Below are 23,021 nucleotides of genomic sequence, written 5' to 3' on the forward strand. Positions count from 1 at the left end.
CTAGCTAAATGGCTAAGACCCATCCTGGGGACTAAAGATGCTAAACAAAAACTAGAGGCAAGGCCTGGTGTCACAGGTGAAGCTGAGAAACAAGAAATAGCAAAGAGGAAATGGTACCCAGCAAGTGAGCCAAAGACAGGCCTAGAAGGGTAGAGCATTCTAGGAAGACTGTAGGATCCAACTATGATCTGTCTTTCAAGGTCTTGGGCAAGAAAAACAAAAGGACTACCAAGGTTGGGGCTCATAGCACTGTTTATACCTCTAAGCCTACCCATGTCCAGACCCTTCAGTGCCTTCAGGAGTGAAAAACTCTAGATGGCTTCCCAGGGCTTACGGTGTTTTCAGTCCAGCCCCACCGCTGTCTGGGAATAGGTTCCTCATAGCTCCAGTGACCATCGGCAATGGTCACAGGATCTGGCAAGCTCAGGCTCAACACTGCAGCTCTGAACAATGTGCATTCTTGCTGGTCACAACAGGGCACAGAATTGGGCGGTGCCCTTGAGCTTCTCAACGTTTACTGGGCATTTAGCCTAGAGCCCAGGGGGAACACTGGCAAAGGTTGATTTGGAGCTGGCATTCAGGCCAAAGGGGCTTTAGGTCTATGAGGCACCCGGGCCCCTCAGCTCTTGCTGTTCTTGCTGGTCAAACTGCTGCAGCTGCCGCTCCACGTCTTCGGGTACCTGCACCTCCAGCAGGTTTTCCATGCCAGCCTCTGGCTCATCACCAATAAGCACCTGCAAGCAGAGGAGACAGGTGAGCAGCTCCGTTTAGCTACTGGCATGTCCCTAGCCTCTCTGACCCTGCACTCACCTGGATAAGCTTCTCACAAGCTATTCGCACATCAGGCTCTGGCTCCCAGCTATACAGCTCTCGAAGGATCAAGTAAGCACCCTGGTCTCGTACCTGCTTCCTACCAGGAGCAGTGGCTGTCAGCTAGGGAGATGGGAAAGGCTACTCAGACACCATTGTATCGTATGTATTATAGAGAGGCATTCAATACCACAGACCCCTGCTCACCAGCATGATGGCTTCAATGAGCATTTTGCGGATGTCAGCATCTGGCTCCCGTTGCTTGTCTGGTGACAAGTACTGCAGGTCAACAGGTAGCCCTAGAAGTGAGGGAGGGAGCTTCAGGGTCCCTGTGCTGGACAGCCCAGCCCTGCTCTGCCTGGGTGAGCCTCATACGTGAAGGGACTCCAGACCTGCACAATTCTCTCTCCCTTTACATCCATCCTTCCAGCCTAGACAGCCCTGAGGCAACCACCCAAGTCACTCACTGTCCATTTCTTCCTCGGAAAACTCTTCAGGCCCAGCCAAGGGCAGTAGCAAGAAGGGGAGAATGTCGACTTGGGGCCCAAGCAACCACTTGTGGTGTCCTGGAGGTGGGAAAAAAGAAGGGGATTAGAAAACTGTGCTGTTGGGTCCCTAGGGTCCGTTCCCCTCACCAAACCCCTAGTTGTCACTCACGATGCTCGAAACAGCAATTCCGAAGTGTTCCCACCGCCCCGCCCCTGCGCACCGAGGAGTCTGTGTACTGGGTAAGAGGCAGCAGCCGTTGGACCACGCACCTGTTGGAAGACTACGCTAACTGCTGTCCCTGTTCACTTCCACTCCCCCGCCTCCTTCCCGCCCACGCAGGCGCCTGAGCTTCACCTGTCTGGGTCCAGGAGAAAAGCACGCACCTCCGCCTGTTGGCTAAGGTTGGAGAGCAGCGGCCCCAGGTAATGCAGGGGTGCGGCGGCGTTGTAGCTGGGCACGCAAAGCGCGTTGACAAGACGCTCTAGACCCAGCCGCTCCGGCTCAGCGGCCATCAGCTTCTCCACCAAGGCAGCACACGGCGCCGGCTCGCGACTCAGGTTGGCCAGCACTGCAGCTGCCTCTTCAGCCCAGGGCCACTGAGGGTCCAACACGCAGCGCAGCAGGCGGCCAGGCAGCTCCGGGTCCGCCGCCAGCAGCTGCCGGTGCAGGCCGGGGTCAGCAGCCAGGTTCACGAGCGCGCGGGAGGCATCGCGGGAAGGAGCAGGGGCCGGGGCCACCGCAAGCTCAACCAGAGCCCGCAGCAATTCTGTCTGTCCTGCCAACAGCATGCGGCCCGAGCCTGAACCAGTCAGCGCCAGCACGTGCTGAGCCGCGGCCGCCTGCAGGTCTGCCCGCGCTCCGGGCACCAGGAAGGGCAGCAGCTCCGCCGCATCCGTGTCCGTGTCAGCCCCCTGCCCTGACAACCCTCGCTCACCTGAGAATCCCAAACCTACCCCCGGGCCCCGCATACCGCCGCTCGCCCTACTGGGGCCACCGAAAAGCGGAAGTCATCGCGACCAGTCCGAGGCCGAGAACCCAGCTAAAGAGGGCGGAGCCGGCCTGAGCGCGAGGCATTGTGGGTCATGATGTTGGGCTTTCTCCTAGGTGCCGAGGCAACGGTAGGTAGTGTGCTGCTGTCGCCACCGCTGCCGCAGCTGCCCCATTCTAAGCCCTCGCAGGGGCTTTTCTGGCTGTTGCTTGTGGATTTGCTTGCCAGGCCAAACCGATTCACATCCGCTGCGCGGCATTAGAACTACTCGGCCACACAGAACCACACAGAATTGGAAGCGCAGCTCGGAAGTCAGGGCTCCTGCTGTCCAGAGTGCTGCTGCTGCTGCTCATTAGCCCTGGGTGCACACCTCCGGGGACCGGATGGCGCAGTGACTCCGCGGTGAGAAGGCAGCTTTGGACCAGCCTCTGACTTTGCAGAGGGGCTAATTTTGGGACATTTGTCAGGACTTGGTCACAGAAGCCTGTGTCAGACAGACTTGGAAAAATGGGACTGATTTTATTTTTTGAATTTCACTTTATTTCCTTCACATCCCAAGAGTCTCCCCTTTTCCCTTCTCCCCAGGAAATTGGTTGCTGAATCTATAGTTTGAAGGTTTTGGGGAGCCTGGAGACAGATATTGCTGCACAGCTCTCTAGAACCCTGTTTGGTTTATCCCCTCCACAACTCTCTGCTGTTCTGCTTCTCTGTGGTTCCATATTATCTTTACCTTCCCATAGGCACTTAGCCCATGTGAGGGGATACAAGTCTTCTCAGCTACATAATCCTAGCAGAAGATAGTTTCAGAACTGGAGTCTACCAGGAAAGTACTCCATTCGTGGCTTCTTGTGTCTCTGTTACCAATTAGCTGCCTGGAATCGTTGGTTTCCAAAAATAGAAATCTTGAGGCAGTGAGGAGTTTTTCCCGGCTGGTTCTTGGCAGCTCCGCTGTCCTCTGCTTCTGACAGCAGAGGAGATAGCCAGGAGATGCAATGGTTTGCAAATCCTATGCAGCCTTAGATACTGACTGGGACCCTTAGGGCTACAGTGACAAGTGTTTAGCTCTTGTGTAGGCCTAAGTGTCCAGATTTCCCAGCTTTTAGCAGTGGCTAGTGATAGAATTTTTGAGAAAAGTCTAAGACCTTTTTTTGTTTTGTTTTGTTTTGAGACAGGGTTTCTCTGAGTTGCCTTCGCTGTCCTGGACTCGCTTTGTAGACCAGGCTGGCCTCGAACTCACAGAGATCTGCCTGCCTCTGCCTGCTCGAGTGCTGAGAACATGCCTGACTAACCCTTGCCTCTTAAAACCACTGTTTCTACTACCGCTGCCCTCCTCCCCATCTCTGCCGCTTTGGCAGCTCTGTTGCTATGTTTCCTGTCTCCACTGCTATCAGTTCTTTCTTTGCCATATCAGCCCATCCCAATCTAGAAAAACAGGTGAGAAAGGATGGACATGGTGGCACACACTAATCCCAACAGTTAGGAGACAGACACAGTGGAGCTCTGTGAGTTCAAGTCCAGCCTGGTCTACATTTAGACAACCTGAGCTGTCTGAAAAGAAAAAAAAAAAAAAGGCAAGAAAAGACCACTGGCAAAGACTTTTATTTGCCCTAATGCTGGAATATTACAGTGGAATGGTAAAAAACAAACACTCTCCTACTAGATATAATCCTAGCACTTAGGAAGCCGATAGGGCTCCAGAGATCCAAAGTCACCCTTGTCTATGTGTTTGAGACCAATCTGCTGTATACATGAGCCTCTCAAAAGCAAACAAAACGTAAAAAGATATTTCCCAGCCCTTTTACAAAGTGAGCCAAATAGCCTATCTATGGCTAGGAGTGGAGTGTTTGCACCAATCAGGATAGGTCATTATACAGGCGAAGGATGGGAGTAACCAAGCACTGTTGGTTTCATACCAGTCACAGTCTTCTTTGCTAGACTATAAGGGGAAGTGCTCCTCTGATCTGGGACAAGTGGATGCTGGGAAAGCCCTGCCTAACACTGTCATTGCTGAAGCCACACCTCTTGTAATAAAGTTGGATTTTAGCCCTGTGCATCTGTGGAAGGTTTCGCAGCTGCCTTACATGCAGTTCTTTGCTCAAGGATATTAAGGCACCAGGGAGGGGGTCTAATGATGTCAATCGGGGAATCAAATACCCTTATTCTCCAAAGAAAGAGTGTTTTCTAAAAGTTTTTATCTAACAGGGGCCCAGTGGCTAAAGTGCTTGCCCTGGAAGCATAAGGAGGAATTTAGATCCCTAGGAATATGTGTAATTATTAGATGCCAATAAAAACATGGATAGGCCAGGTGAGAACAGCCAGAGCTGTTACACAGAGAAGCCCTATCCCAAACAAACAAACAAACAAAAGATGGATAAATAAATCAGCTTAGGCACAGGGTTTCATGTCTAATCTCACAACTCAAGAGGCCGAGGCAGGAAGATCACGGTAAGTTTGAGACCAGCCTGGGCTATAGAATGAGAAGGTCTCAGATTTTTTTTTTTCTTTTTTATAATGGTTAGCTCTGATTGTTCACTTGACACAAGATAGAGTCACCTAGGAAGGGAATCTCAGCAAGGGACTGTCTAGATTAAGTTGGCCTATGGACATGTCTGGGGGTGAGGGTGGTTATCTTAATTACTGGAAAGAACTTTGCCCACTGTGGGTAGCACCATTGCCAGGAAGAGGATCCTGGATGTTTTAAGAGTAGAGAAAGCAAATTTACACTGGCATGCATGAATCATGGCTGCCTGCTCCTGACTGAGGATATAACTTGACCAGCTGTCCCAGACTTCTGCTGCCTTGCCTGCCCCACAATGATGGATTGCAGCCTAGAATTGTGAGCCAAATAAATTCTTTAGTTGCTTTTGGTTATTTCATTTAGCCCCAGCTATCCTAGAACTCAATTTGTAGACCAGGCTGGCCTCAGACTCAGAGATCTGCCTGATTCTACCTCTAAAGTACTGAGATTAAGAGTATGTGCTACCACACACCCAGCTTTTGTTTTGGTTATGTTGTTGTTTTTCAAGCTATTTTCTCTATATAGCGCTGCCTATATAGAGAACTCACTCTATATAGCCACTCACTCTATAGACCAGGCTGGCCTCAAACTCAAGAGCTCTACCTGCCTCTGCCTCTGCCTCTGCTTCCCAAGTGCTGGGACTAAAGGCTTGTGCTACCACTGTCTGGCTTGTTGGGGGTATTTTTATCTCAGCAATAGGAAACTGAGAAATTTTGCCCATGCTATGGCTGTTTGCTCAGGTAATTCATGATATAAGTGATATTATTTGCATGAATAAGTGAGCTGAACTGGGTTCAGCTCTAACCTACAAGAGAACAATAACTTCCCAGTCCACCAAGGTACCCATCAGGATCAAGGCAGAAATGTAGTTAGTGACCACCCTTTTGAAGGACAGAATTTAACTGTCCTTCGGATGTCTTATTGTGATAAGACACTATAACCAAAACCAACTTGGGGAGGAAGGTGTTGATTTCCTTTGCACTTTTCAGGTCACAGTTTTATCACCGAGGGAAGTCAGAAGGGGAACTCGAAGCAAGAACTGAAGCAGAAACCTTGGAGGAACGCTGCTTACTGGCGTGTTCCTCATGGCTTGCTCAGCCTGCTCCCTTATGCAATCCAAGACCATCTGCCTGGGGATGGCAGCCCCTATGATAGGCTGGCCCTTTCACATCTATCATTAGTCAAGAACAATGCCCCAGAGGCTTGTCCACAGGTCAATCTGGTGGGAGCAGTTTTATTTTTCTCAATTGAGGTTCCCTCTTCTCAAATGACTCTAGCTTGTGTCAAGATGACAAAAAGAAACAAAAAAACTAACCAGGACAGCATATGAACCATAAAATAGCACCCTGCAAAGGAAAATGAACAAGACAACCGTAACAAAACCAAAGGAGAAATGGCTCTCACCCATGGGCCTGGAGAAAAGAAGGGAAGAGGGTATCAAAATGGGCATCAGCCCTACCTGGCTCTCTCTCCTCAAACGTCATCTGGTTCAATCATTAGTGTACCTGCTACAGATACCCTACTGCTGACACCCACTCGGTACCTACATAAAGGAAAACACCAATACAATGAAAAACTAAAAATAGGACCAGGTATGGAGGCGCACACCTTTAGTCCCAGCTCTCAGGAGGCAGGTGCAGGTGGAGTTCTATGAGGCCAGCCTGGTCTAGACAGTGAGTTCCAGCATGGCCAGAAGCTACATGTAGAGAGACAGTTTATAAAACCAAAAAATAATTAAAATAAGGTGTAGAACAAGGAAAGTAACATCAATTTTGGCCTCCACAAGCACGCAAACACGTGTACTTCAGCACAAGTGAACACGTATATATGCTATAAGAAAATATATATATATTTGTGTTTAGATATATTTTTTAATGTAGGCAAGGCATGCTATTGTGATTTGCCAAGGTGGTAGGACTGGGACTTGGCCGTGGAGCCTTGGCTCTTTGTCCCGCAGGTCAATTGTACTTGCCAGGGGTTGTCTTTCGGACAAAAAAATACCGTTGTAGGGAAGGCTGAAGGAGCAACGGGGGCAGAGCTCGTGGAGGTGAAGGCCAGCCTGGGGGAAAGGGCTGCAGCTCCACTCGTGGCAGTGGCAGCTTCAGCATCCGGATGGAAATACCATCAGCCAAGCCCTGGTGGGACGGCCTGTGACCTGGATACAGGGAGCCAGGCAAATGAAGCAAAGCTGAGGTTGTGTCAGGGGAGGTTGTGGTGGGGTGGATGGGCGTTAGGGTTCACTCACCCTCATGGGTCAGATAACTCACGAATCTCCTGGCCTCCTGCAGACGGAGGATGGGATAGAGCCTGAAGAAGGGACAGGGTTCGGTCAGACCTTTTTCTGCAACCCGTGCAGGGTCAGCTCAGCATGTACACTGTTATGCTCACCAGCGGTACCGAGGCGGCCGCACCACAATGTTGGGTCTTAGCTGATCTAGGGGTAACTGCTGCTGCTCCTCTTCCTCCTCCAGCAAGCTCTTCTGCTGTGTGTGCTGCTTCTCACAGTAGAAATTAAGCACATCTATATGAAACAGGTCCATCATCTGATAGCGTGACCATTCTGTCTCCTCCAGTGGCAGAGGCCCTCTTCTCACTATAGAAGGAATGGACAGCTCCAAGTAGCTCTGAGGTGCAGAAGAGGGGCCCTGAGACCCAGTAGAGAAGGCCTGTAGTGTATCAGCGAGTGCTCTTCTGCTTGGCCAGCGGTGCACTTGTGTCTGGAGTTCTATGATGGATTCCCTAGGTGAAGCCAGCAGCTCTTGAACACGAACTTCTGATTCTGATGTCTGTGAGGGTGTCAAAGAGATGTTCAGGGCAGGCAGGGGTGCCCCAGAAGTGAGGGAGGCTTGTGAAGAGATCTCCTGGGGGGGGGGGCTCCACAGACATACTGGTTGCAGACTGCTCCAAGGTATTCATCGATAGGAGAGTGACCCATGGACCCTTGTGCCTGAACCTCTGAAACTTCCTTCTGCTAGGGTCCCAGCCCCAGAGAGAGGGTACCTCATCTAGACCCTGACCCCAGTACATCCTTCTGCTGTGTAGGGAGCTCTCAAGTAATGTTCTGGGAAAACCCAGGGGCACTCCTGTAGGCATCACCCATGGTCTTTTGGGGGAACCTCTGAAGAAGGCAACAGGTTCCCAGTAGGTGAGCCACCCAGCCCTTGGCCCACCAGAACAATTTCTTCAAGTTTCTCTTGACACAGTGCGCGAATCCTGGACTTGGATTTAAGGGTGCTGCCCTCAGACCAGGTCAGCATCTCCTTGAACAGGATGTCATGTGGGTCACGGAGGCCCAGACTAATCAGCAGACTCTTGAGCTCTGACCTGGGATGGGTAGATGAGGTTTAGCCCAATATCCCCCCAAGCTGGTAGGGAAAGCCCAGGAGGAATTCAACTCACTGACAGCTGGCTGGAGAACAAAGGAAGTAGGACATGATTTCCAGCAGGACATCAAGGACCTCCAAGCTGCAGGCCAGGAGCAACTGAAATGCCAGCATCACAAACTCCTTCTGAGTCATGTCCTAGGCTCGGGAGTAGGGTGGAGAGTTAGGACTGTGGTTGGTTCTGGAAGTAGGTGAGGATACGGGGTGCTCTGGGGGAACTCACCAGGAGGCTGGGGGGAAAATCATGGTTGAGCAAGTACAAGAGTTTGCCATGTATCCGCATGCGAAGTTCAGCACTGACATTAGGCAACAGCCTTAGCAGGGCATTTAGAATATTCACTCGGTCTGCCCAGTTAGCTTTTATCAGGAATTCCAGAAATGCAGAGACCAGGCCCTCTATGGTGCCCATCTCTGGATAGGCCTGTAGGAAGATTTGCTGAAGCCCTGCCCATCCCCAACTCTATTCAGCATGCAAACTAACCCCTACCTTCTCCCAACTCCCCCCATCCCAAACCCACATCTGGGCTTCCCAGTTTCCCACTTTCTAACCTTCAGGGAAAAGATAGGGAACAGCTTTTTGAACCAATTCTGAACAACAAAATAATGCAGGAACTTGGGCAAATGCCCATAGGGATCTTCCCAGAGTGAGTACCCAGGGACGATCTTGGTTCTGGAGGCATCGTGACTAGGTTTCCAGTCCAAGGCGGTATCACTCTAGGGGAAATGACTGAAGCTGCAGACCCATCTCTCAGCACCAACCTCACCCTTCCCACGAGGGTCTCAAGTGCCCACTTTTGCGTCCCAGGGTTCTGGCTGCTCAGAAATGATGGAGGTCCATTCCAGCTCCATTTCCTCAAAGTCCTCATACTCAAAGTCCTCTTCCTCCTCACGGTACTCTCTTCCTTTCCTGCGTCTATGGTGAAGCCAGCGGCGGAACTGTTTGTTTCTCCACCTCAGAGGTCGCCTTACACGCCTGTGCCACCAGCCATCCCGGCTTCCAGGTAGCTGTAGAGGGACGAGAAGGGATATGTGGCAAGCTGTGGCAATGGCGGAGCCCTTCCTGAGAACACCGGGCTCCCATTTCTTTACCTTCACTTTACTCAGGGTGGACAGCTCTTCTAGGGATCCGAGACGTTTGACGTCCTCGTGCAACCATAACTGCCGCAGTATCACAGAGTTGGGCACACAGCCAGGAAATCTGATGACCCGAGTGTGTTGCTAGATGTAGAGGGCAACAGATTGGGATGAGAGCCTGAAGTCACCTAACTGGGACAGGACCAGGGAGCAACCTCCATAACCATGAGCCTTGAAATAACCAGACTGGACTGGTAGCCTCTGTTCTCAACATGCAAACGGGCAGTTTGGCTTGGGAGACCAGGTAGAAGGGTGATCTGAGGGGTTGAGGGGGAGAACTGTAACTGAAGAAAGGAATCCTGAAATGGCTGCTTCCTGGTGAGCACTGACTGCTGATATGCTCTTCATGGAACTTAACCTGAAACCTAAAACAGGGATGAGGGGCCAAGGAAGGAATTTGGACAGAGGTCAATGTGTTGAGTAGCCAGGTCTCCTCAACCTGGAAGGGCTAATAATACACCCAAACAGGACCCTGGTGTGTGCTAAGTAAGGGGTGAGGGCCTGCCTGGGTGCTCGGTATGACCAAGTATGAAAAGATGGTGGATCTTGAGGGCCTGGCCCCACTGGACTTCCTTCCCTGAAGCACAAGGACTCTGGTCCTCCAGGGAACATAGCATTCATGCTGGAGAAAACGGTATGCAGAGACAAACACTGGTGATAGACCCCTGGCTCAGGCCTAGTCCTAGAAAGCAGCAAGGAGTCTATGTCCACAGCCACACCGGCAACTGGCTAGGCTGGAGAGGTACAGAGTTCTTAAGCCTTGATCCTAGATAGATATGGTTCCAGGTAGATATGGCCCTTAGCTCAAATTGGAACACAGAGGCTTACAGTAAAGGGAGATGGGATATGCAAAAGAGTGACCCCTAAAAGAAGCCACCTCTGGGAGGGTGGAGAGGCGGGGGGGAGGGGTGTCTCACCATGAAGGGCTGTATGGTGGCAGGAAAGAAGCCCCCGAGTTTTGAGAGAGGTTCCCTGGGCCTTCTTTGCAGCAACAATGGAACCTGGGGAGAGATAGGAAGTAAGAATAGAACACAACCACCAATGTCCCTGAGACTGCCCTTGAATAAGGGCCCTTACCCTAGGGCGCTGGTAATAGGCCGTTAAGTCCAGGTCCACCATCTGTCCTTCATACTGATCCCACTGTGCCCGCAGATCTAAACTGAGGCCCAGCTCATAGCACAGGGAGGAATGTGCTAGAAGCTAGGGTATACAAGAAGTTCTGTGGGGCTTGGGCCCAGACCACACTGTCAGGCATGGATGGATTTGGGAAGAGGAAAGAAGGCCTCACCTGGGATGCCCTGCTATGCACCTTTCGGAAGGTAGGTGGAATAGGCAAGGAGACTTGGGGAGGGCGGGCGAAGCGCTTGCCTGGGGCTCCTGGGGCTGGGGGTTGGTACCCCGCCGGAGCATCACTGGTGAGAACGTCCTCGTAGTCTGAGTCCCACTGCAGGGACAGCCATTCACTTTTTATGTCCTGGAACAGGAAAAAAACAGGAAGCGTGTGTCAGACAGGGTGAAAGTCATGGCATGGCTTGGGACTGATTTCATACCTACCAGCATGTCAGACCCATAGATCCGCTGTAAGTAACTGTCAAAGGCTTCCTGTTGCTGCTTCCAGGAGAGTGGGGGCAGAGTTGCTGGGACCACCAACCCTTCCCTTAGTTCTTGAAGATCTTGATCTCGGGCTATGATAGTCTCCAAGTCCTAAGGTGAAGATTAGTGGCAACCTATGCTTCCTTGAAGACTTGCCGTGTTCTTCCCAAGCAGGCCAGAGGCGGTGGCCTGAGACTGGGCACGGGACAAACATGGGCATTGGGCAGGCAAAGGGTCAGGACCTACACTACCTCCTTCAACACTGGCTGTTGACGTGTTGCTGTCTGCTCAAGGCTGAAGGGCGCGTCTACGCTGTGGAGAGGAACAGGCATAGGTGAGACTCAGCATCACTGGTGGGAGGGGTTGGAAGCTGGAGAAAAAATCCTGGGGTTGAGATATGGCAGTCCTGGAGGGACTCGGGGGGTGTGGAGAACTCATACGGGGGGGGGGGGTCTACGCAAACCCTGCCCCAGGGCTGGGTGGATCCCTCCAAGCAGCTGAGTGGCCCTGCCAGGAGACCTGAGACTGGCTGCTCCGTGCAGGCTGGCAAGCCTCTGCAGCTGGGTGGACGTCAGCGGTGTCTGGTTGCTCAGTGACAGCGGAGGGTCGTTCACTATCTCGGGGGTCTTCTCGCACAAGTGCTGTAGAAGGGGGTAGAGCTTTTTTTTTTTACCCCCGTACTATCCTTGTACGGCAGCCAGTCCCACCTCGCCTACCTTGACTTCCCTGTATACCTTAAGCAGATAGGATGTGGGTAGGTAGAGCGTGTGGCGCACCAGGCAAAGGCGGGAACCCAGCGTGAGTACCAGGTCTCCGCTGTTGCTGGAGAAGGCCAGGGTCTGAGGGGGACCGTCCAGCTGCAGGAGCCTGAAAGAGTGCCTGGAGGTTAGATGCTATTTCAGAGTGGAAACCTGAAGCAGTGATGGGGCGTCACCCTATCCCCCTCTGTCCAGTCCCTGGTCTTTCAAGGGAAGCCAAGATTACAGGAGGCCCACGGCTGCCCTCTAGCGGCTAGGGAGCTGCCCCCACACGACAGGGCCCCAGCCCACCGCAGCAGGCGGTTATCCCAGGTCCATATTCGGATGGTGCAGTCTAGGCTGGAGCAGGCATAAATCTTGAGGGTGGGGCAGCAGCATAGGCCTAAGGGGCAGAGCTGAGGTTAGGAAGCAGCTGAGAATAGGGAATACCAGTCTCGCCTTTGCTCCATTCCACTCACCCGTAATGTGGTCCATAGGGTCATCCTGTGGCCGGTGGTCACAGCGTACTCTGTCACCCATGCCAAATTGCACCAGGCCATAGGTGGCAGTTTCTGGATGCTCAAAGCCTACAGTGATGCGCTTCCCCAGGACACAGAGCATTACCACGGGGTGGCAACAAGAGAAGGTGCGGACCAGGCTTAGGCTTTCCTCGGCGTATGGGAACACACGCCACATCTTTACTGTCAAATCTCCACCTTTGGGTAGCAGGAGCCAGGGCTGGAACTTCAGGAAGGTGCAGGGACTCCCAGGCGGTCTTTGACAGAGAGAGCTACTGACCTGAGGTCACGACGGTGTTCCAGGTGGACCCGATGGCAGTCACTGGTCCTGGGCTGTGTGCTTCTGTGTGAAAGACCGTCTCGGATGAGCGCCAGTCCTTCACGGACAGTGAACCGTCTGAGTGCCCGATTATCGGTAGGAACCTGTGAGAAGTGTGGGAGACCGTTAGCCAAGGCGCTGTCACCAACTCGGCCGCATTTGGCCTTAACTGGCCTCCGATGGCTATAGTGCCCACCTGTTCTTGTTTTTCCAGGCCCAGGCAATGGCACTGCGGCGCATGTCGCCGCGAAACTGGCGTACGAGCTCCCAGCAAGCAAACGCACTACGAGGGTCTGTGAGATGGCTGTAGAGGTGCAGGCAGCAGGGCTGCGGGGCTGGGGGTGGAGGCGGGGGCAGGCGGTGAAGCACGACCATAGGGCAGCGTGCTGCATTGGCGCGCACCAGCTCCCCCGAGCGCGTCAACACCCACAGAGATTCTCGAGTCAAACAGTAAACCACCCCAATGGCAGCGTCCTCCGGCTCCAGCAGCAGTGAACTTACGGTTCGTCCCGTAGTTGCTGACACCAGGTAGACCGACCCATCTGCACAGGCGCACACAAGGCGAGAGGGCAGAGCCGGCTCGATTGGTGTCGGCAGCACTGGCGCTATCTGAACGTGGAGCACTGGTGCGGACAGCTGTGCTAACGGTGAATAGAGGTCATGCATATGCCACAGATCCACACTTTTTGAGCAGAGAGAGAGCACTGGCCAGCCAGGACGTGCAGGAGCCAGCAACTTGCTCACTTTCTCAGAGAGAGCATCTTGGTTCCCCAAATCCAGTGTTACCTCTCCCACCTGAGATGCAGCCCGCAGGTCCCATGTGCGCAATGTCCCGTCCTGTGAGGCAGACACTGCCAGTGCGCTGTTTGGGAGCACTGCCATAGCGGTCACTGGGCCTGCAGGAAAGAGGCAGGTCGTTTTGGCACATCATAGTTTAAGGGGGAGTTCCTGGGGTGTAGCCAGTGTTAGAGAGGGGCAAGCTTAGGACGAGAGCGAGAAAGGCTGCAAGAGCTGCCAGGCTGTGGCACACCTGTGTGGCCCACGAACACCATCCGGATCTGCCAGTCGGCTTCCCACACCTTCAAGGTACTGTCCCGGGAAGCCGTCATCAGGGCTTCCACCTCCTCACAGTACTCCATGTCTGAGATGACGCTAGAGGCGAGGGAATGGGAGGCCCAGCGGACTCAGCAGAGCTCTGTTTGTGGGTCCTATAGCCCTTGCAGTGCTTGGCTCCCCTTAGGGGATCTGCCTCCCAACCAGCTGTCCCCTGACTATCCTCACGTTTTGTGTAGATCATGGCACGCATTTATGAGAGTCCAGGAGTCCAGATCAAAAGTGAGCACCGCCGAGCCATAGGCGGCAAAGCAATACTGGTTGCAGGGGTCAGTTTCTGACCCTAGGGCCATACAACTGAAAGAGCCAGACAAGCCTGGTGGTGGGTGCAAAGGTGAACCACAGGACACCAGGCGGCGACCACCTGAACGGAACTTCCAGAGCTCCAGGCTGCCACCCACCTGGGCCACAAGCAAAAGTCCTAGAGTGGGCACTGGTAAACAGTGAAAAAGCTCCTGGCCCAGTGTCTTGCTCACTGGTGGCTGGCTCAGCCAGAGCAGGTTGAAGTCTTCCCCTAATATGCTCAGTCCAGCTGGACCCCAGCCTACAAAGCGGCCCACTTTTCCCAGAGAGCCAGGCACAGTCACTAGCCCATGAAGCACGGCAGGAGCCTTCAGCTTTGCCAGCACCCAGCCATCCTTGGTGTGCTGATGTAGGCAACCTGCAGCATCTAGTACCACAAAGCGGTCACGCGCTGGGTCTTGTGCTACCGAGCACAGCCCAGCTGCCACCTTCAGGCGACGCAGTGGCTCCAGCCCATGCACCATGCGAGCGACCCGCAGCTCTGCTTTCTTCTCCTGCAGGCCAGAATAGACAGATGCACTTGTCAGCAACGGAGGCATGAGCTCTTCTGCCTAGGGAAGCTCAAAAGGACTGGAGCCGTCAGTGCCAGGATCTCTAGGGAAGAGCCCAACTAGAAATCTCAAAGAGAACCGCACCTTTTCCACAATGTAATGGAGGTATGTGCGTAGGTGTAGCCACAGTAGTCGGGCACGGGTACGCAGGTTTATGTTCTGCCACCTCTCGGAACTGGTAAAGAGCTGCGGGGCCTGTGGTTCCTCCAACAGACCCAACTCTGTAAGTCAGTGGAGGATGCAGTGTCACCTTGGCTCTGTGCCCCAGTCCTGGAGGTGATAAGCGACAAGGAGCCCTCCTCTGAGGGACATGCTGGGTCAGGGGCTACCCAGGGAAGTCACACCTCCAGGACTGAAAAGTCGGAGAGACCTCTGCTTCCTAGCGGGGTGCCTGAACGATGCCAGGTGCCCTTACCATGTTTTTCTGGGAGCACCCCAGGATCTGGGACTTCATAGTTGTCCTGATCATAGAAGTCCGAATCCGCGATTATGCTGTCGCCCTCAAATGAAAAGGGGTTGCTTGTGTTTAACATTGTGTCTTCCCTAACATGGACCGTCTCAGAGGTGAGAAGTGTAACAGCTCTTGAGACTAAGTAACGGAAAGGCGGTAGCTGTTGCTAAGATACCAGGCGCTCCAAGCCCCGCCCCATGACGCAGGCTCCACCCCCACAAAACCCCCAAGTTCCGTCTAAGTCACAGAAACTTTTATTGGAAACGAATGAGCTGCAGCAAAGTGACACTCAGTGCATGTGGCCCACCTGGTGAGGTGGGGGGGCGGGGAGGGAGAGAGTGGGCACCAGGGTCTAGTCCAAGACCAGACCTCATCAACACTGGGCACCGTTTACAGGGCTTCAAGTCCCTGGCCCTTAGAGTTGGAGTGTACAGGCCCAAGAAGAAATACAAAAATAAACTCTGTGGTCCAGCTGTCCTGTCTGTAGCAGACTGTTGGTGCGGAGCAGTCATTTTTTTCTGTCAGGCCCTGTGCTGTTTAATACAGCCATAGCATGGGCAGTAGGAGCCTGTAGGGGTGAGTGGATATCCACAGGCTGAAACCAAAGGGCTAGGCAGGTATAGCCTTGGGCAGTGCCAGGATGGTGGCGGTGCCAGGGTATGGCCAGCATCTGGGGAGGTTCTGGAACTCCTCAGGTAGGCAGGTCCAGGCATTGGTCGAAGTTGATGAAGCTGAGACCTCCGCTTTTCCTCATCACATACAGATCACTGGAACCCTAGGCATACAGCAGGCCTTCAGGAGATAGCACCCAGACCAGGCAGAGGGGATCCTGACCTGTCCCACCCACTTCAGGCTCCAGTGGGTGGGGCCATGGCCACCCGACACCATCACACCTGTCTTCCTCCATGGTGCTGGTCTCCTCTGCCCTTCGCTCACTGCTTCCACCTCCACTCTCTTCATCAACCTCTTCTGCCCCCAGCTCCAAGTCCAGTGCATTGCCTGCCTCTGAGGGGGTGTAGGTGGAACCACTGGGTGGAGATAGAAATACCAGTTTTAGGACCACCTATCCCTGCCTTCCCAGGGAGCGTAGACCCAGTTAAGGAATGGCATAAGTGGAACAGAGAGCTGGTACCAACCTGATAGAGCGACAGCTAAAGAAGACAATTCGTTTAAGACGCTTGTTGTAAAAGAAATAATTGAATGACCAGAGGCTTCCATCTTCCCCAAAGGGGTCTGAGTCTAGATCTGGGTTATAGCTGAGGAGATAAAAAAAAAAAAAAAAAAAAAAAGTATGAGGCTCCCACTGCCAGACACACCTGCATGTCCACCTGCAAAGATGTGAGCCCACCTGTAGATGTCACATTCAGCTAAGCAGATTTCCTCATCCACTGCATTCCACAGCTGCGGCTTCAGGGCCTTGAAGTCTTCCCGAACGGCTGAGAACAGGCTGCAGTTGACTGCATTGACCACCTACAGGAGGTTACAGTCAGGGATGGATGACAGGGGTCCGGGGCAATAACCACAACTCAAGAACCTACTCAAAGTGAGGAAGGCAATGGTAATGACTGAACGGTTTGGGGTCCAACCGCTCATCCTCACCCAGCTGAGGCTCGGCTCCCGGCTGAATTCATGACTTCTAGCTGTGCTGAAGTCATAGTCTGGCCTGAAGGACTCATTGAGTGTGGCAATCAGATAGAAGAGGGTCTTGCGGCTGCACTTGTCACTTAGAGGGCTTTCATCCTCACCGCCTTGGCTCTTGCTCAGTCTAGACAGAGACAGATATCAGCCTTGCCCACCCTCCCACATACCCCCAAAAAGGCAGTCTCCACTTCAGCTTACCTGCTGGGACTGAGGCCTGAAGTCTGGGGTGGGGACAGTGCCTCCAACACATGGGGCTGGCCCTCCTGGCAGAACTGCTTGAACATGTGTTTGTTGTCGCCTGCCATCTTACATGAGTAGCTTTCAATCCTAAGGAATGCAAGCAGGGTCACGATGCATGCTAACCCAGAGGATTTAACTCCGGCCAAGATAGGGACCTCTGAGAGACTGATCCCCAGGGCCTCCGGCCTCACCTTCCAATAATATGGGCATCTCCAGTCTCCACTGTTAACTGAGAGTTGATGGCCTCAAAGCTGGAGTTCTCCAATAGCTTCATGTCCTTTGGGAGAGGGCTTCTTGTGCCGGAGGGTCTAGTGTAGCGCTACCTGAGAATGCGGGAAGCCAGGTGTGGATACCTAGCTCCAAAGGTTCCGCCTTCAGCCTTCCCACCCACCAGCAGAGTACTGTTTGCAGCTGGATCTAGCCTGAGTCCTCACGTGCCCCCTAGCCCTTCCCTTCCCTGCCCCTAAGCATTGGCAGGGAGATGATCCTGTTACCTGAGGATGGCAAGTCCGGGTTCCAGCTCAACTCCAAGTCCTCCTACACAGTAGAAGAATCCTGGGGCTGGCTGGGGGGGGGGCACCCTATATCCTCACTAGGGGACTGCTGGAGAGTCCCTCTCTCGGTGTTTTCTACCCACATGAGCACTCTGCAGACACCTTGAAACTGTACTAAGGTCCTCAATCAGGGTAAGAACCTGCAATCCGATTCGGAACCGGGCACCTGGGGCTCGAGCCCTGAGGGCCCCCTGTATGGGCCCTCTTCCCCAGTTCTATGGGTTCCTTCGCTGCTTCCTGACAAGATGAGAAAACCCATGAATTCTTCACTTATATTTGCAATGCCTAATTCTCTCTTCGTAAGCCAAAGTACATAGGAAAGCCTCACTGCCTCCGCTAGCTCAGGCCAGGAGTTTCTTGGCATTGCTGCTCTGCGAGCCGAGAGGCAGCAGCGGATTCGTAGAGGAAACTACAAGCCCCAGGAGGCAGTGCACCAAGAGAGAAGCTATAAGCCAGGCAGCGGTAGAACTACAAGTCCCATGAAGCAGTGCAGCAGCGCGAGGCCTGCCGGGGACTGTGGTTCCCGCAACCCGGGACCGCTTGGGGAACAAGGCGGACACCCACCTGCCAGGAATGGGCTAGATCAAGCCAGGCTAGCCGGGTTGCTTAGAGTCAGTGCCGAGGTGACGGCGGCGCGGGCTGAGCGCAGTGCGGGCTCTTTAGGACTGGAGGGCGGCGGCGCGGCCTCCACTCGGGCCGCACTGTATCCGGGGGAAGCTTCGCGGCGACGTCCCGTTACTCCAGGCCCTGCCGGCCCATACGGGCTGCAGCCGCGACATAGCCTCGCTTCCCTGCAGCGCCCGCTTTCGCGACCGACCTGCCGCGGACCACCAAAATCGCACCAGCCAGCGAACGGAACAGCGACCTCCGCCTCCCCCGGCCCGACAACAACAAGCGTCCGACAGGCCCGGCCCCACTCCTCTGAATGGTCCGCTCCAACCACAGGATCCAGACCGCGGCAAACCATTGGGGGAGTCCTCCGCCACTCAGCCACCTCTTCCACTTCTACTGGCTGTGTAGCTTGTCTGTCTCACCCTTGCTTACGAACCCGCCTCTTCTCTCAGTGTTCATTGGTTAGGGTCATTCCCGCCCCGCCCCCCGGGAGCCGACCCTTGTCCCAGAGTAGTGCAGACTCTCGAAGTGTGTCTGGTGTGTGTATGTGTGTGTGTATTGGCGCCCAGCTCCTGCCGAGAACTGATGTTGTCTTCTATCGGGCAGCAGCTATCGCTCGTTCGAACCTTTGAGAAAGGTCCATCCTTGCCTTCTTTTTGTTACCTGTATTCGATCCCTGACACTGTCCTCGGGCCCAGCTCAAAGGTGACTAGCATAGCTGGACTGTGCCTGGAGATCCCTGGGCCATCTCTGTCCCTGAGCACACGGGCGATCAGGCTCAGGTAGTGAGCCTTCTTGTTCTCCGCACTCTGGCGCGTCCGGAACCTAGGTCCACAGTCCGAGTTTCTGCCCGGCGGAAGCGCTCGACAACTCTGTATCACGGAAGCGTTCTCGGAGGGTCAGGACTTCGCTGGACCAGAAATGTCGCCTCCCGCCGGCGGTGCGGCAGGGGCTGCAGACCCTGCCTCACCTGCGGTGCTTCTGGCAGTGCACGCGGCGGTGAGACCTCTGGATGCCGGCCAGGACGCCGAGGCGCAACTGCGAAGGCTGCAGTTGAGCGCCGACCCTGAGCGGCCTGGGCGCTTCCGGATGGGGCTGTTGGGCACCGGGCCAGGGGCGGTGAGTGTGGGCCGGGATGCTGGAGTCAACCCTCTCTTATTACCCCTAGGCTAGTAGCGTTTATTTTTCTTTGGTTGTCTATAAAAATGGGGATAATGCTGATACCTGCTTTACAAGTCTTGTGAGAAATTGGCAAGATATCAGGCAAGAAAAGTTTAGGACCGTAAAAATTACCTGCTTCTTTTTTTTTTTCTTTTTTCTTTTTTTAATCTTCGTGTTGGTAAAGATGAGGAACCACTGACCCAGCACTCTTCCCTCTCTTAAGGTCAGTTTAGAATGGCCCTTGGAGTCTGTTTGCTACACCGTCCGTGGTCCTAACCAACACGAGCTGCAGCCTCCACCGGGAGGTCCTGGAACCTTCAGTGTGCACTTCCTCAACTCTCAGGAAGCACAGCAGTGGGCAGCACTGGTGCGGGATGCCACCGCAGAGGGACAAAATGGTCAGTGTTGTGGAGTAAATGCTAGTACAGGCCTCCTAGTCGTGGGTGGGGACAGTGATGGGAAAAGCTGTGCATCTAGGATGGCTTCCAAGAGGAAGAAGGTGGAGAAAACAAGAGATTCAAGATCTGACACCCAAATACCAGACTAGTGTGAAAAAGAAGAGCAATCGTTGCTGCAGGACTGAGTTCAATAGAACAATACAGGCTCAGATCTATGCTAAAGACTCTCCACTCATGGAGTGGTGTAGAATAGGCCAGAAAGAAGGCCAGAGGATCTCAGGAGCTGGAAATTAGATAGGTTTCGTGGTTGTTTTAATGGAAGAAGACTGATCTAGAGGGACCACTTAATGTGAGGCTTGTACATGCTGCCTATTTGGAAAAGTATGGATATGACTGGGGTTTTGGAGAGATAAAGATTAGGAATTGGAGAGGTCAGCCAAAGTCACCAGGAGAGGAAGCATAGAGAAAAGATGGCCTTGGACGTGGAACAACCTTCCTGATGCTTCAACCCTTTAATGCAGTTCTTCATATTGTAGTGAGCCTCAACCAAAAAATTATTTATATTGCTACTTTCATAATTGTAAGTTTACTACTGTTATGAATTGTAATGTAAATATCTTTTTTCCAGTGGACTTAGGCGACCCCTGTGAAAGGGTCATTTGATTCCCAAAGGGGTTAAGATTCAGATTGAGAACTGCTGATGTAGGCAGTGCCTGGGAAGAGGTAGGAAAGCCTACATATAATAACTGAGAAAGACCTGTTAAAGGGGCAGAAAAACAGATAGACACAGTGATTGTCTAAGAGAGACTGGGGGAACTCAGCATTAAAAAAAGGACTTTTCTTTTAAGTCATTTTCCAGTTATGTATACCCAGCCCTTTCTTTATACTGTTCATTGTGACAAGGTCTTAGTGTAAAATTGTTAGTGATCCTCTTACCTGTGCATCCAGAGTGTTGGTGTTATAGATGTGTTCCATTTAACTGTGCACTGAGAGGGGGCGATAACTGTAAGTCTGCTGTGGGCAGGAAATTGCAGATCCTCATCTAAGTGGTTGGTTTGATTCTTCTAAACAGAGGAGAGCACAAGTGGGACCAGGCAGCAGGTTTAGAAAGACTGATACCGAGGATGAATCAGATTCAGTGCCAGTACAGCAGAATTCAGATAAGACTTTAAAGGAGGATTTTTTAAAAACGTTTTAAATTAATTTTATGTATGAATTCTGTGTGTTTGCACTGCCTATGTACCTGGTGCCCCAGAGGCCAAGTCATTGGATCCCCTGTAATGGAGTTACAGATGTTGGTTAGCTACCCACCATGTGGGTTTGGGGAACCAAATTAGCGTGTTCTACAAGAGCAACAAATGTTCTTAATGTTGATCCATCTCTCTTCAGCTGAGAGTTGTTTTTGTTGTTTGGAGGGCCAAGGCTGGGAGTGGAAGACTTAGCTTGAATTATGGCCTGAGTATAGTGGAATGAGGCCGAGAGGGCAATGGTTCTAAAAACTTGAGGTGGAGACCACTAGCCCACCCCGCATCTTCCCTCTTAGGCAGTGGCAGCACAGCCCCAGCTCCAGCCCCAGCAATATGCCCTGTTTCTCCAACATGTTCTTCTGTGTCTCAAATAACTCAACCTGAGGTAGAAAGTTCTGGAAACTTGAAAAAAGGTAAAGACAGACTGGAGGGTGTTGGGGAGCTGTGTCTGGTGTCTGGTTGTGATAGCTGTCTTTTCTTCCTGTAGAAGAGCTGGCTGCACGCCTGGCCCAGGCCATTGCAGATGGGGATGGGAAAGAAGCTGCCCAAGTGGCAGCAGTCCTGGCACAGCATCATGTGGCTCTCAGTGTCCAGCTTACAGAGGCCTGGTTCCCACCAGGTCCCATAAGGTAAGACCTGGTCTTGCTTATTACTCTGTCCTGCTGACCCTTCCAGGTTAACTGTCCAACCCCCTGATCCACATTCTGACCCAGGCTACAAGTCACAGTTGAAGATGCCACATCTATTTTGTCCTCTTCATCGTCTGCCCATGTCTCACTGCAGATCCATCCACACTGCTCCATTGCAGCCCTTCAGGAACAGGTGAGCATGGGGCTTGGGAATCTCACTCATGCAGCAGGGATCCTGGGTGACACTGGCTGGCCCTGATGTTCTGGCTTCAGGTGTTTTCAGAGTTCGGTTTCCCGCCAGCTGTGCAGCGCTGGGTCATTGGGCGGTGCTTATGTATGCCTGAACGAAGCCTTGCTTCCTATGGGGTTTCTCAAGATGGGGACCCTGCTTTTCTCTACTTGCTCTCAGCCACCCGAGAAGCTTCAGGTTAGTAATTAATGGGGGTAAGGGAGGTGGGGTGTAGTCTTGAGATTGCTCTGAGCCTTCTTTCTCCTCTGTCACAGGACATAGTCCTCAACACTCCAAGATGGATAGGAAGTTAGGATATTTGTTACCTCAGTCATTGGAGTTGCCTCATACCCTCCAGCCAGCCAGTTCCAGTCTCCCAAGTCCCCCTCAGGTAGGCAAACAACCAGAGCCTCAGGGTGCGGGCCAGATATGGGCAGCCATGGGCATTGGAGGAAATGGGAAATATCAACAGTCTTCTCACCATCCCAGTCTGGCTGGTCTTGCCCTTCCTGCACCTTCATCAATGTCTCAAACCGCCCTGGCTGTGAGATGTGTAGCACACAAAGGCCCTGTGCGTGGGATCCCCTTACAACAGCCTTCACCTAGAAGCCACCAAAGGTACAAGAAGCTGGGTGGGAATGAGGGGAAGCAGTGTACAGAAAAACCCACGAATAACAAACATATCATCTCCCCCCAGGTTACAGAGAACATGGCCTTCCTGTCATAGGCCCAAGTCCTTGAACCACCACCACTTCAACTTCCCAGGGAGCCTCTGCTTGTTGGGGACAGAGATGCCAGCATTAGGCAACAAAGGCCACAAGCCAGTAATAAAATATACTTAAGAGTTAACCTGTGTCCTGGTCTTGGTGCAGAGTTGTACTAGCCCAGCTGCCTGGAAGCAAGGGAACAAGATTCTGCCCCTCAGTAGCGGGTGAAATTTCCCAAACGACAACCAGAAGACTGTGAGGAGACTTAGACTCAAGTCCCAGTGGCCCTTTCCAGAGCCTCTAAGCCTACAGGGGCTTCCCATACTGTTGATCTGCCAGGGGTTCTTTTCAATAACCCTGACCCTGTTGTAGCCTTTCCCATATTCTAGTTACCACTGTTTTCAGCTGCGTCAGCCATGAGACCAGCAGTGGGACTGGGTATTTTTCTTCCCCACTTTGATGAGGATGCTTGAACACTGGGAGTCTTGCGTCTCATTTAGCAGGTCATGCCTTTGTGATCCTTCTGATAACCACTTGTCAGGTATTATTTCCCGACAAATATATCTCCAGCACAACCCTTTTATCTATCTAGCCAAGACTAAGGAGACATCCCAGATACTCTCTGCATGTCTACTCCCAATTGTCCATCCTCCCAGACAGAGCTGCTGCTGCTCTGGGTCGCCTTGTTGAAAAATG

The 23,021-nt window shown here is 52.8% G+C and overlaps 4 protein-coding genes across 8 annotated transcripts; 1 reads left to right on the plus strand and 3 right to left on the minus strand.

Moving 5' to 3' along the window:
• Positions 1-234: 234 nt before the first annotated feature.
• Hgh1 (HGH1 homolog) lies at positions 235-2,598 on the minus strand. 2 transcript variants are annotated; one of them, XM_060389216.1, is made up of 6 exons: positions 1,683-2,598; positions 1,520-1,568; positions 1,278-1,376; positions 1,018-1,109; positions 811-933; positions 235-734 (listed from the first exon to the last, which is right to left on the minus strand). In XM_060389216.1, the coding sequence occupies exons 1-6, from the start codon at positions 2,265-2,267 to the stop codon at positions 600-602; spliced, it is 1,083 nt and encodes a 360-aa protein (XP_060245199.1). In that variant the 5' UTR covers positions 2,268-2,598; the 3' UTR covers positions 235-599. The 2 variants fall into 2 exon arrangements, with proteins under 2 accessions (XP_060245199.1, XP_021515124.1); XM_021659449.1 differs by having other exon boundaries at positions 1,468-1,568; positions 1,654-2,363.
• A 3,421-nt stretch (positions 2,599-6,019) lies between these two features.
• Positions 6,020-15,023, minus strand: Wdr97 (WD repeat domain 97). Its single transcript, XM_060390504.1, has 24 exons — positions 14,872-15,023; positions 14,541-14,677; positions 13,771-14,399; positions 13,520-13,641; positions 12,686-13,385; positions 12,451-12,593; positions 12,132-12,368; positions 11,965-12,055; positions 11,650-11,782; positions 11,435-11,556; positions 11,167-11,227; positions 10,877-11,026; positions 10,611-10,796; positions 10,400-10,522; positions 10,240-10,323; positions 9,278-9,406; positions 8,981-9,193; positions 8,738-8,902; positions 8,412-8,609; positions 8,205-8,326; positions 7,902-8,129; positions 7,194-7,718; positions 7,051-7,112; positions 6,020-6,960 (listed from the first exon to the last, which is right to left on the minus strand). The coding sequence occupies exons 1-24, from the start codon at positions 14,987-14,989 to the stop codon at positions 6,764-6,766; spliced, it is 4,875 nt and encodes a 1,624-aa protein (XP_060246487.1). The 5' UTR covers positions 14,990-15,023; the 3' UTR covers positions 6,020-6,763.
• Positions 15,024-15,143: 120 nt separating this feature from the next.
• Maf1 (MAF1 homolog, negative regulator of RNA polymerase III) lies at positions 15,144-18,270 on the minus strand. The gene is made up of 8 exons (XM_021658846.2): positions 17,907-18,270; positions 16,980-17,111; positions 16,747-16,875; positions 16,507-16,672; positions 16,256-16,377; positions 16,044-16,163; positions 15,801-15,935; positions 15,144-15,682 (listed from the first exon to the last, which is right to left on the minus strand). Exons 2-8 carry the CDS (start codon positions 17,060-17,062, stop codon positions 15,661-15,663), a joined length of 777 nt encoding a protein of 258 aa, XP_021514521.1. The 5' UTR covers positions 17,063-17,111; positions 17,907-18,270; the 3' UTR covers positions 15,144-15,660.
• Positions 18,271-18,468: 198 nt separating this feature from the next.
• On the plus strand, positions 18,469-22,467 carry Sharpin (SHANK associated RH domain interactor). Of its 4 annotated transcripts, XM_021658822.2 has the most exons (10): positions 18,473-18,659; positions 18,784-19,073; positions 19,339-19,513; positions 21,057-21,173; positions 21,248-21,389; positions 21,474-21,582; positions 21,663-21,816; positions 21,894-22,009; positions 22,108-22,236; positions 22,316-22,467. In XM_021658822.2, the coding sequence occupies exons 2-9, from the start codon at positions 18,876-18,878 to the stop codon at positions 22,222-22,224; spliced, it is 1,128 nt and encodes a 375-aa protein (XP_021514497.1). In that variant the 5' UTR covers positions 18,473-18,659; positions 18,784-18,875; the 3' UTR covers positions 22,225-22,236; positions 22,316-22,467. The 4 variants fall into 4 exon arrangements, with proteins under 4 accessions (XP_021514505.1, XP_021514497.1, XP_021514491.1 ...); XM_021658830.2 differs by having other exon boundaries at positions 18,469-19,073; positions 21,229-21,389; positions 21,544-21,582; XM_021658816.2 differs by having other exon boundaries at positions 18,473-19,073.
• The last annotated feature ends 554 nt before the right edge of the window (positions 22,468-23,021 follow it).

This window comes from Meriones unguiculatus, chromosome 8 (genome assembly GCF_030254825.1).
Source record: "Meriones unguiculatus strain TT.TT164.6M chromosome 8, Bangor_MerUng_6.1, whole genome shotgun sequence".
Lineage (NCBI taxonomy): Eukaryota > Metazoa > Chordata > Mammalia > Rodentia > Muridae > Meriones > Meriones unguiculatus.

What these genes read in the sequence shown, in the direction of transcription:
- Hgh1 (XM_021659449.1), bottom strand. Translation starts at nt 2,267, where the DNA reads ATGCGGGGCCCGGGGGTAGGTTTGGGATTCTCAGGTGAGCGAGGGTTG. An exon ending in GAATTGCTGTTTCGAGCATC is followed by an intron (nt 1,377 to 1,467) that starts GTGAGTGACAAC and finishes TCCCACCTCCAG; the next exon opens with GACACCACAAGTGGTTGCTT. An exon ending in TTCCGAGGAAGAAATGGACA is followed by an intron (nt 1,110 to 1,277) that starts GTGAGTGACTTG and finishes CCTCACTTCTAG; the next exon opens with GGCTACCTGTTGACCTGCAG.
- Wdr97 (XM_060390504.1), bottom strand. Translation starts at nt 14,989, where the DNA reads ATGTTAAACACAAGCAACCCCTTTTCATTTGAGGGCGACAGCATAATC. An exon ending in TCCATTACATTGTGGAAAAG is followed by an intron (nt 14,400 to 14,540) that starts GTGCGGTTCTCT and finishes TCTGGCCTGCAG; the next exon opens with GAGAAGAAAGCAGAGCTGCG. An exon ending in CAGAACCCTGGGACGCAAAA is followed by an intron (nt 8,903 to 8,980) that starts GTGGGCACTTGA and finishes CATTTCCCCTAG; the next exon opens with AGTGATACCGCCTTGGACTG.
- Maf1 (XM_021658846.2), bottom strand. Translation starts at nt 17,062, where the DNA reads ATGAAGCTATTGGAGAACTCCAGCTTTGAGGCCATCAACTCTCAGTTA. An exon ending in GCTGAATGTGACATCTACAG is followed by an intron (nt 16,164 to 16,255) that starts GTGGGCTCACAT and finishes TTATCTCCTCAG; the next exon opens with CTATAACCCAGATCTAGACT. An exon ending in AGCACCATGGAGGAAGACAG is followed by an intron (nt 15,683 to 15,800) that starts GTGTGATGGTGT and finishes CTGTATGCCTAG; the next exon opens with GGTTCCAGTGATCTGTATGT.
- Sharpin (XM_021658816.2), top strand. Translation starts at nt 18,876, where the DNA reads ATGTCGCCTCCCGCCGGCGGTGCGGCAGGGGCTGCAGACCCTGCCTCA. An exon ending in TGGGCACCGGGCCAGGGGCG is followed by an intron (nt 19,074 to 19,338) that starts GTGAGTGTGGGC and finishes CCCTCTCTTAAG; the next exon opens with GTCAGTTTAGAATGGCCCTT. An exon ending in TTCCCACCAGGTCCCATAAG is followed by an intron (nt 21,390 to 21,473) that starts GTAAGACCTGGT and finishes ATTCTGACCCAG; the next exon opens with GCTACAAGTCACAGTTGAAG.